The 10,226-nt window shown below is 55.2% G+C and overlaps 1 protein-coding gene across 5 annotated transcripts; it reads right to left on the bottom strand.

Moving 5' to 3' along the window:
• Window positions 1-118: 118 nt before the first annotated feature.
• AANAT (aralkylamine N-acetyltransferase) lies at window positions 119-7,178 on the bottom strand. Of its 5 annotated transcripts, XM_045888401.3 has the most exons (9): window positions 6,869-7,178; window positions 5,940-6,146; window positions 3,584-3,660; window positions 3,191-3,361; window positions 2,626-2,840; window positions 2,219-2,298; window positions 1,609-1,853; window positions 1,173-1,327; window positions 119-814 (listed from the first exon to the last, which is right to left on the bottom strand). In XM_045888401.3, the coding sequence occupies exons 7-9, from the start codon at window positions 1,775-1,777 to the stop codon at window positions 509-511; spliced, it is 630 nt and encodes a 209-aa protein (XP_045744357.1). In that variant the 5' UTR covers window positions 1,778-1,853; window positions 2,219-2,298; window positions 2,626-2,840; window positions 3,191-3,361; window positions 3,584-3,660; window positions 5,940-6,146; window positions 6,869-7,178; the 3' UTR covers window positions 119-508. The 5 variants fall into 5 exon arrangements, with proteins under 5 accessions (XP_045744357.1, XP_045744354.1, XP_045744356.1 ...); XM_045888398.3 differs by lacking the exon at window positions 5,940-6,146; XM_045888400.3 differs by lacking the exon at window positions 5,940-6,146 and having other exon boundaries at window positions 2,626-2,730.
• Between the last annotated feature and the right edge of the window lie 3,048 nt (window positions 7,179-10,226).

Below are 10,226 nucleotides of genomic sequence, written 5' to 3'. Positions count from 1 at the left end.
GGGGCTGGCTTTCCCGGCAGAGACGGCGGCAGGGGGAAGACACAGACCTTATCCCTTCACTGTGCCTCCCCCGCAACCCTCACCCCACACAAGAAGCCACAGGAGGTTATGAAGCACAACTATTTTATTAGAGCGAAGAGGACCCAGGGTGTCCGAGGCGAGCGGTGGGGGGCACATGGGGGGAGCTGGGAGGTAACCCCTGCACTTCCCTGCTCCCAGCTACCCCCCATTCTGGGGCTGAGGACGAGAAGGGAAATCCCTGAGGCTGGGGAGAATAAGGGCCTGAGCACCAGGGACCTCACATGAGGCGAGGAGGCTGCCTGCCCAGAGGGTCCACCATCAGTTCCTGAGAACAACAGGGTCACCGAGGCGGGTCGCAGGACACCTCCTGCCGTCCCCAGTTACCAACCCAGCCCCACCTCTGGCACGGTTGGGCATCCAGCCTGGGCTGGGGAGAGAAGGGGACACCGGGGCCGGGTGGCTGTGGGCACCGTGGGGACGGCAGGCGTCAGCAGCCGCTGTTCCGGCGCAGGGAGCCGTGGCCTTGCGTGGAGCACTGGAGCTCCATGAAGGTGAGTGAGCCCAGGGTGATGGCGCACGGGCCCGTGAGGCGGAAGCCGAGCCTCTGGTAGAAGGGCACCAGCCCATCCTCACACATGAGCACGGCCCGGCGCGCCGCTCGCTGACCGCCCACGTGCTGCAGATAACGCCGCATCAGCGTGGAGCCCTTGCCCTGCCTCCGGCAAGCGCGGTGCACGGCCAGCACGTGCAGGTGGACAGTGTGGCCCCCGGGCCGGTGCAGCGTCAGTGACTCCTGGAAACAAGCAGGGCTGTGAGTCCAGGTCCAGCTCGGCCCATACCTGCCCCCCAAACTGCCCCCACCCGGCCAAGAGCAAGTGTTTCCCGAGGGCCTGCAGGCGGGGCTCCCTTCCCAGCCGTGGAGGGCCCCAGATTGGGAACTCTACCCTCCACCCCATGGAGGACCCTTCATGAAGGCCTTTGAGCCCCAAAGAGGTGAGTCCTTTTGACCCGGGAGAGGACCAGAGGAAGAAACTCCAGCCCCTGGCCTCCTCTGCCTCCACCCGAGCAGGAGAAGCCAGGGCCTGGGGGAGACAGCCCCCCTTCCAGAGGCTTTCCAGCGGCCGAGCGTCCCAGCCCCATCCTGCCCTCACCTGAGTGAGTCTCTCCTGGTCCCAAAGTGAGCCGATGATGAAGGCCACGAGGCAGCCCTCCTGGAACCAGCCCAGGGACAGCTCTGGACACAGGGTCAGGAAGTGCTTGACTTCATCCAGATGCAAGGGGCAGATGCCCAAGACGGAGATGAAGGCTGCAGGAGGAGGCACGGCAGGTGACTCAGTGGTCACCATGCCACATGCCACTGGCCACTGCACACCAAGCATCTGCTCAGAAGCCCAGGTGGGGTCTCCCACCCCCCCCACACCCGCTCTCGCCCGCAGGAAAACGGGATTCAGGGCTGTTCCCATCCCCGCTTTCCTGAACATGCATGCCTGCGCACACACAGAAATACACCTCCAATCTGATCCTCTGGGGACCCAGCCACCAAGGACAGGGGCTCCTCCCCACAGGGCAGCTGCGGGGCCTGCTCACCTTCGCGCTCGATCTCAAACACACTGGCAGCGTCCTCCGGAGTGAGGCAGCGGAACTCACTGGCGGGAAGCGTGTGGCGCCGTCGCTGCTCATGGTTTGGGGCCTCTGGGATCCCAGGCTGCAGGTCCAAGGCCTTGGGCTCCAGGTCGTCAGTGCTCTGTGTGGACATCTCGGCTGCCGGTGCCTCCTTGGGATGCCCCAACTTCAGAAGCAGCCTTCGTCGCCTAAAAGGGCCCTCCCAGCACCTATTGGAGAGGAGTGAGGGTCAGGGGTATGGTCCTCAACTCCAATAGGGGCAGGCCAGGGTGACGGTGCACCTTGCCTCTTTTGTGAGCGAGTCCCAGTGCGGATTCTGGGGGCTGTAAATGTTGGTGCCGTCTCCCCATCTCTCCCTCTCAGCCAGAAGTACCCGCAGAGCGGCCCTTCCAAACCTCCAGATCCTGGCCTCACTGCCCTCCAGGTACATCTAGGTCCCAGGAGGCAGTGGGAGGGGTGGGCAGGGCCCCATGGAGCCCAAGGCACCCCAACATGGCTTGCCGCCCGAGGTGGGAGGGGTGACCACCGACCACGTCTAGCACGACGATGAGCGGGGTGGGTCGGTCTGACTCACCTGCCCAGAAGGGGACTTGCCAGTTCTTTGGGTGTAGGATGCTAAGGCTCCAGCTTTTTAGGCAGCATCAGCTGTAGGCCCTGGAGAAAAAGACCCTTAATCAAAGTGGGTCCTCAGGGAGCCTTCACGTTTACTCAGATGGCCTCAGACTGGACCACGCACACATTAGGGCATCGGGAGGATCGGGGGAGTCTGAGGAGGTAGGGAGGAGCGGGCCAGGAGGGCATCTGACTATGTCCTTATGGCACTTTGTATCTCCCATGATGCTCTTGCAGATTCTTCCATATTTGCCTTGCCCTCCCTCCTCCACTTTTTCTCCCTATGCCCAGAAGCCCCAAGCAGAGTAGCTCCTGTTCCTAAAGGCCGGGAGCCAGGGGTGGGAGGGTGGGATGGGGAGGCCCACGTACCAGGACTCTGAGCAGGGGCTCAACGTTCCCACCGCAGAGCCACTCACGCTGGAGGTCGTCTGCAGGCGCGGGAGCCAGGGAAGCCTGGGACTCTGGGCTGCGTGGCTGTTGCAGTGGGTGTCGCTGGGGGACATGTGATGTGCTCCCAGATTTATAACCCCCGCCCCGCCTCCATGTTACGCCAGCAGGACAAAACCAGCAGGCTGTGACCCTGCCTGCGGAGGGTCAAACATCGGTGTGACACACTGGATGCGCAGGGGATTAAGTGATTGATTGAGGGCCCAGAATCCGGGGGAAGAGCACAGGGCTAAACCTCAGGGGTCCAGCTCTAATCCCTGTTCCGGCTTTGCCTGGCTGGGCCAGGCATTCACCCTTTGTGCTCCAGACGCTTGGACACGCTCAGCTCGGAGTGTCCTTCCAGCCCCTGTAGCCCAAGAGCGCTACCATTTGCAGCCCTTGCTATGGGCTGAGCCTCAGGAAAGAATATCCTTTAACCCACATGAGAGCCCAGTGAATATTAACCCCATTTTACAGAGGACACCGAGGCTCAGAGAGGCTGAATTACCTGGTTAGAGCCTCCCAGCAAGTCGTAGGGGGGCAGGAGAGGCAACCGCATGTATGTCTCCAAGCATCACGCTGTTCCCACCAGGGCTGTTAGGCCCCGTGGATTTTCCAAATGGCCGGGACACGTCTTCACAGTTCTACCAATCATCAGACTGTATCCTCAAGTCAGGGTCTACCAAAGCCGGGGGGAACCAGTGAGTGACCCATCGGCCTTGGGAGGGGATGCCCAAATCTGGCTCTTAGGATGTGTCGTCTACTGGAGCCAGAGAGACTGGAGAGGCAGGCAGTATTCGGACCTTGCTGTGTAGACGGAGGCAAGCCCCTGAACACCAGACAAACCCCTCTACATCCTGCCCTCATAAATTACCTCCTCCATGGATGCAACTAAGCATACCTCTTTCCAGAGTGCTCTGGAGAAAATCCCCAGATCCAGAAGTGAGAGTCAAATCCTCCTGCGTACCAGCTGGTCCCCTGTAGCAAAAACCAACCCAAACAAGCAAGAGGTCCTTAGCAACTCACACCCTCCTCCCATCCCCCCGGTACCCTGCCTAGTCTCCCACACCTGCCATTACACTGAGGTACTTAAATAACCCCAAGGGGGTGCGGCTGCCACTTTGGAAGACTTCGAAGCACCCGCTAAAGCTGGACTCATGCCCTGGGACCAGCAATCCCACTCAAACACCAATAGAGCTAGAAGGTTCCCCAGCTGGAAACAGCCCAAATGACCATTGGCAGTAAGGGATTATGGAATAGACACAAAATGGAGGATCATCCAGCTGTGAGAGCAAACGACCATGAGGACACATGGCACAGGGAATGAAAGAAGCCCCCAGACAAGAGCGGTTCTGAGTCCATGGATTCTGTCTATGTGTTGGAGGCAGTGGCTGTCCAAGGGGGGCTTCTGGGGTGCCGGTAATATAACATTCTGTTCTTTTTTTTTTTTTTAAAGATTTTATTTATTTACTTGAGAGACAGAGAGAGCTTGAGCAGGGGGAGAGGCAGAGGGAGAGGGAGAGGCAGACTCCCCGATGAGCAGGGAGCCCAATGTGGGGCTCGATCCCACGACCCTGAGATCATGACCTGAGCCAAAACCAAGAGTCAGATGTTTAACCGATTGAGCCACCCAGGCACCCCAAAAATACAATCTTAAAAAAAAAAAAAAGTCAAACACTAACAACGAGAGTGACTGCATGTGTTTCTAGTCCCAGCCTTGCTGAGTGATAATCTGCTAAGGCATTTCAGAACACTAACTGGGTCCTGACACCAGGGCATCCTCCCCCAGGGGCTGTCATCAAATTCATCTGACCAACAGAGTGGCCTCAGGAGATGTACCTTGTGAATGAGGTTGCCAGATTTAGCAAATAAAAATGCAGGAAGCCCCGTGAAATTCAAATTTCAGGTAAACAATTTTTTTTTAAGATTTTATTTTTAAGTAATCTCTACACTCAACGTGGGGCTCAAACTCACCACCCCGAGATCAAGAGTTGCATGCTCCACAGACTGAGACAGCCAGGCAACCCACAATTTTTTAAGTATAAGTCTGTCCCATGTGATATTTGGGGCATACTTTTACTAAAAAATTGTTTATCCAAAATTCTGTTTTCTACCTCACACTAATGCAACATTATATGTCAACTTTATTTAAATTAAAAGAGAAATTTTTAGGGGCATCTGGCTGGCTCAGTCAGTAGAGCATGTGATTCTTGATCTCTGGGTCATGAGTTCGAGTTCCACGTTGGTGTGGAGTTTATTTAAAAAAAAAAAGAAGTGCACATTCTCTGAGCTGTAATTTGGCATCCTATTTGTCTTTCTTGTGGGGAAAGAGTGTGCCCAGCTAGCCATGTGCATAGAGCAGGGGTTCAAACCTTTGTACCCCTTTGCAAGTGGAGTCTTTGGTGGAACTCTAGCATGTAAAACAGACCAAGAGCCCCCCTCCCCCCACCCCTCCCCCCACCCCCTCCCACCTCCCACCTCCCACCCCCCGGGCTGGAACTCCTGCCAATGACATGAAGACTCTGCCAAGATGAGGTTGGAACAATATGGGTCCCACCAGGGGCCTCTGGAGAGAAATGGACTTCCCTCAGAGGCACAGACTCATCTTAGAGCACCAGTGCCCCGTGTGGCCCTTGGAACACCATCCTCATGGGCAGGTTCTGAGGCTCTGCCAGGCTCAGGGGGGCAGAGAAGAGTACCATCTATCTGAGAGGCATCACAGGGGACATTGCAGACGCTCCCACAGCAGAACCAGAGGTGAGGCTGTGTATCTGATAGAGAGTCAGTGTAACCCATTGTCCCGCGTGGGGATCATTGGCTCAGGGGTACTTTTTGTCAGGCCCCCTATTGATACAGTTTTGCTCTTTATTCCAGTCTTCTCCTTCCAGCACCAGCTCCCTGGAAAGGGTCCTGTAATAACCACTGCTCCCCAGCTCTGATTCTGCCCATTGGCCTCCATACCACACTTCTTCTCCCAGCACCACTCCCCTTAGGGGTGCTACCCTCACTCCCTCCATCCTGGCCTCCCAGTCCACCAGACAGGTCCACGCACGACTGAATGACAGCTGTGGGCTGGGCTCCAGTTCTCTCCCACAAGGCTCTTTGGTCCCAAGCAAACCACAGGCTGTGGCTTGGCTCCTGCTTGAGGGCTCCAGAACATTCTATGATAGTTTAGAGCCAGGTTGTGCAAGGCACACAGAGATCCCCTCCAGAGGGCCGTGTTACCTAACTCCCCACCTGTCCCAGCACAGCCTCACCTCTGAGCCAGCCGAGCCCCTATCCCACTAACGACCTGAAGCAGCAAGGATGACGGGCACAGAGGTGGCGGTCCTCACGATCGAGTAGACAACGGAGGTCTCGGTATAGGAAGAGTGTTCTGAGGGGCTGCATGTCGCCACAGGGAAGCTAAGGGATGTCTATTCTTCGGAGGGGGAGCAGCCTCATGGTGACAGAGCAGAGGTCATCTGTTAAAGATACACTGACTCGGGGCGCCTGGGTGGCTCAGTTGGTTAAGCGACTGCCTTCGGCTCAGGTCATGATCCTGGAGTCCCGGGATCGAGTCCCACATCGGGCTCCCTGCTCGGCGGGGGGCCTGCTTCTCCCTCTGACCCTCTTCCCTCTCGTGCTCTCTGTCTCTCATTCTCTCTCTCAAATAAATAAATAAAATCTTTAAAAAAAAAAAAAAGATACACTGACCCTTTGGCATGGCTGGGGCAGCCCCCATGTTCTCCCTCCCTCCCCCACTCCCCCGCCACCACCACTGGCCCCCAGCCTGCAGCAACTCTGACAAACTGCAGAGCCTGGCCCCGCATGGCGGTGAGCATCCACCCGGGGCCCAGGACCTCCGGGAGCCCCTGCTTCTCTCTCCTCCTTCCCTCAGCATGACAACTGCTCGGTTCCCACTGCAGGGCCCAGGGGAGTCCACCTGGAGGAGACTGAGAGGTGGGCGCCCTGAGAGACGGGGCCCAGAGACACTCTGATGATGTTTCTGAGACCCCAACTTTCCACACAGAGCCACTGGAAGGCCGTAACGGGCAGGGAAGGCAGCTCTCTGTTACGGCGTCCGCACGACTAGTTGCATTTTGTGGTGGTTTTGAGGGTGGTTTCCTTCTCTCAACTCCTTCCCTGGACCTAAGGTCTGCCCCATACACCTGGCACTGAGCACATTTTGCCCAATTGTATTTACCTTTTCAACCTTCGTCTCTTACAGGCAGGTTTCCCAGGAAACAGAAAGCGAGATGGAGGACTGCGTGCAGGAGGTTCACCAGGGAGCAGGGGAAGCAGCCTTGGGCAGAGGGAGAAGGCAGTCACGTGGATGTGGTTGCCACAGAGGCCTCAGCCCATCTTGTGAGAGCTCAGGAGCCAAGAAGCCCTTCAGAGACACCCAGCCTGAGGCAGGGGGCAGACCCTTCCGCCCTGCGTTGACCTTGGTGAGGCAGCTTCCTGAGCAGAGGGCAATCCTGCCAGCCAAGGGGTGGGTGCTCTGGATCACTCTCGCCAAGCTGCAAAGAGCTGCCCTAGCAGAATGCTAGCACCAACTTCCGGGGGCCTTGCCAGGGTGATAAATCCTGTGGCGGGGAAGAGTGTTCCCAGAATAACACTCTCGTCCAACTTAATGTTCTGCCTCTCTCGACCCAGTATCCTTGACTCCAGTCCCACATTCTCCCAGCTCCTGTCGGCACCGTTGGCCAGGACCTGCAGTCCCTTCCCGGTACAGCCTTTTTCTCCCTTTCGGTGGCCCAGCATGCACTACCAGCCGAGTTAAGTTGTGATTTAGACCCAGCTGTTGATCTGGGGCAAAGAGGGGAGATGGCATAGATCATTGGGGCGGGGGCAGGGGGAGGGTTGGCACTTGTCTCACAAGGAAGAGTTTTGTCTTCCAGCAAGGAGAAAGCACTAACCTGTCACAGGCACGAGAGGGCCACATAGGAGGGGGCCACAGCTGTGAGGGTCCAGAAGGCTCAAGGAGAACCTGGCGCTTTGAGATTTTTGAGTCCAGTGACCCAGATCTCCCCGGATGTCTCAGAGTTCCCCCTCTTCCCAATTAGGGTCCTTCTTGACATAGCTGACTCACTAAGTTTGGGGATTCAACCTCTTTTAGGGCCCTGCGTCCCCTATTAAGTCCAGAACCTGACTCTATTTTTCTCTGGTCCCTGACTTCAGGAGGTAAGTTTCATTACATGCTGCCAAGGAGACCCTCTGGCTTTTATACTGAGCCTTCGAGTGGTGACCCATCACCCGCGGCTTTTCGCTATCTTTCTCCAGTGTGACCGCCCCCAACAATAGTCATGAGGTCCCATGGTCCTTATAATGATTGCTCTCCCATACACCTGAGATTATTCACCACTACCGCAGTTCCTTCCACTGGTTCACTGCCCACAAAAGTTGTAATGATTGCACCACTGTAGTGTGCTAGGGCCCAGAATATTACACCTCCCGCTACTGGTGGGGATCCTCATTAACAGGCAGGTGATCCAGCTCTAGAATCCCATTTAGAGTCTGTTCCTTAACACCACACTTAGCACCAATGGTGATGGGTCAGATTCCCCAGGAAATAGACTTAAAGACTCAGATCTGCATGAAGACATTTACTGGAAGTGCCATCAGGGAGCAAGGTCAGCAGAGGTGGGCAGAGGACGTTAAACTGTAAAGAGCCAGTTCCAGTGGAGACCTCGGCTGATCCCAGAAGCTCTGAAGCTGGGGTGCCCCTTCCCAGGTATCCTGAATGGAGGTGAGAGGGCCAGGCTTTGTTCCTCCTTAAGGACAGTCATTGGAGAGGTGAGGCACCTTCTTTCAGCCAAGGGCAATCCCTGGAAAGGTACCAAAGCTGTGAAGCTCAGCAGCCAGTGCCGGGCAGCTGGGGGAAGGGTCCCGGGGATTGGGACGTGGACTCAGGCTGTGCATACAGTATCCGCTGACGCCCATCTCCCAAACAGGCTTTATAAACGCCTGGAAAACAGAGACCATATTGAAAGTGGGCCATGTGCCCCCTCCTCCCCCAGAGTAGCTATCAACTAGGTCTTGACTCTTCTGTTGAGAAGGATGGCATTTGGCTTCTTGACTTCCTGTGGATTTATTTTGAAGCCTTATTTGCGTAAATAGGCTGGTTTCACTGCATGGCTGAGTGGAGCCCTGTCCTTATTTGGGGTTCAATATCTGACATATGACACAGGCTGTTTCCTCAGGAACCTTCCAGACCTTTCTGGAACGAAGGTGTCAAAGGCAGGGAGGGATCGCCACCTCCTGGAGAAAGAAGGGACCTACGGCTCCCTGAGCATCAGGAGCCCTGCGGTCCGAAAGGTCATGTGAGCCCATAATGTGATTTTCGTTTTATAGTAACCACATTAAAAAGAGCCAAAAGAAACAGGTGAACTTGATTTTAATAATATATTTTATTTAACCTAATACATATAAAGTACTGACATTTCAGCAAGTAATCAATATAAAATTATTAAGAAGATATTTTAGATTCTTCTTTTTGCAAGCAAGTCTTCAGAATTCAGGGTATATCTTACACTTACAACACATGTCAGTTCAGAGGAGCCACATTTTAAGTGCTCAAGAGCTACGTGTGGTTAGGGGTTAGCCCAACAGGTAGCCCAGATCTAGAGGCTAAAGGCCAGAGAGAGAACTAGAGTGTGTGTGTGCTCACGCACACGTGTGGCCTATGTGTATACTCCTCTCCATATCTAGGAAACATGGACAGCAGGGGACTTGAGGAAAGACAGAGGCGTCCCGGAGTCTTGCTGACACATTTCGAACCATTGGGAGAAGTCGGCTGGTTTTGTTCACTCAACAAAAATCTCTGGAGCACGCACTATGGGTCAGACCTGTGCTGGATGCTGGGGTACGAAGATGAAGAAGGGTATCACAGAGGGGAAAAAATACAACCCACAGGTATTACCAGGTAAGTGGGGGAAATAATCAGGGGAACGGGGTGCTTGGAGGACATCATAGATAAGAAGGCCCGATCTGGGTTTTGTGAGATGAAAAGGAGTTCTTTTGGTAAAAACAGGAGTTGAAGTCGAGGCATAAAAACTTAGAGGCAGGTGGCGAACAAGGGAAAAGACACCAGGCACCAAAAATTGGGGTCCTGAAGGAAGTGGCCAAGGCTGGAGCACGGAGCATGTGTGCAGGGCGTTGAGTTGGAACACAGGGTTAGAGGTAGGTAGAGAAGATCAATTCCGGAAGGGCTACCGTGTCATTCTCTGCTGGACCAGGAGAGCCCCAGAGACATGGTAAGCCAAGAAGCTGGATGATCCTGTTTGCATTTTCAATGTCCCCAGGAACAAGGTGGTGGATGGATTAGGCGGCGGTGGGGGTAGGGGAAGGAGGCTACGGCCCTGGTGTGCGCGAGAGATGGGGATGAACTCATACCAGCAGGTAATGTTTATCAGGCCCCACTACCTGAAGAGGCCCTACACAAAGCACCATATATTGACCATGCCAGTTACATTGTCAACAGCCCTAGGAAGTAGGTACTGTTATTACTCCTATTTCACAGAAAGGAAACTGAGTCTCAGGGAAGTGAAATAGCTTACCCA

Source organism: Mirounga angustirostris, unplaced genomic scaffold, assembly GCF_029215605.1.
Source record: "Mirounga angustirostris isolate CCGP_5_RB_7025 unplaced genomic scaffold, mMirAng1.0.hap1 SCAF_17, whole genome shotgun sequence".
Taxonomy (NCBI): Eukaryota; Metazoa; Chordata; class Mammalia; order Carnivora; family Phocidae; genus Mirounga; species Mirounga angustirostris.
This window is presented reverse-complemented; position numbering and strand designations above follow the sequence as displayed.

Excerpts from the sequence above, each read along its gene's own strand:
- AANAT (XM_045888401.3), bottom strand. The coding sequence starts at position 1,777 with ATGTCCACACAGAGCACTGACGACCTGGAGCCCAAGGCCTTGGACCTG. Across the intron at positions 1,328-1,608 it reads GTTTGAGATCGAGCGCGAAG|CCTTCATCTCCGTCTTGGGC; the intron begins GTGAGCAGGCCC and ends CTCCTCCTGCAG. Across the intron at positions 815-1,172 it reads ACCAGGAGAGACTCACTCAG|GAGTCACTGACGCTGCACCG; the intron begins GTGAGGGCAGGA and ends GCTTGTTTCCAG.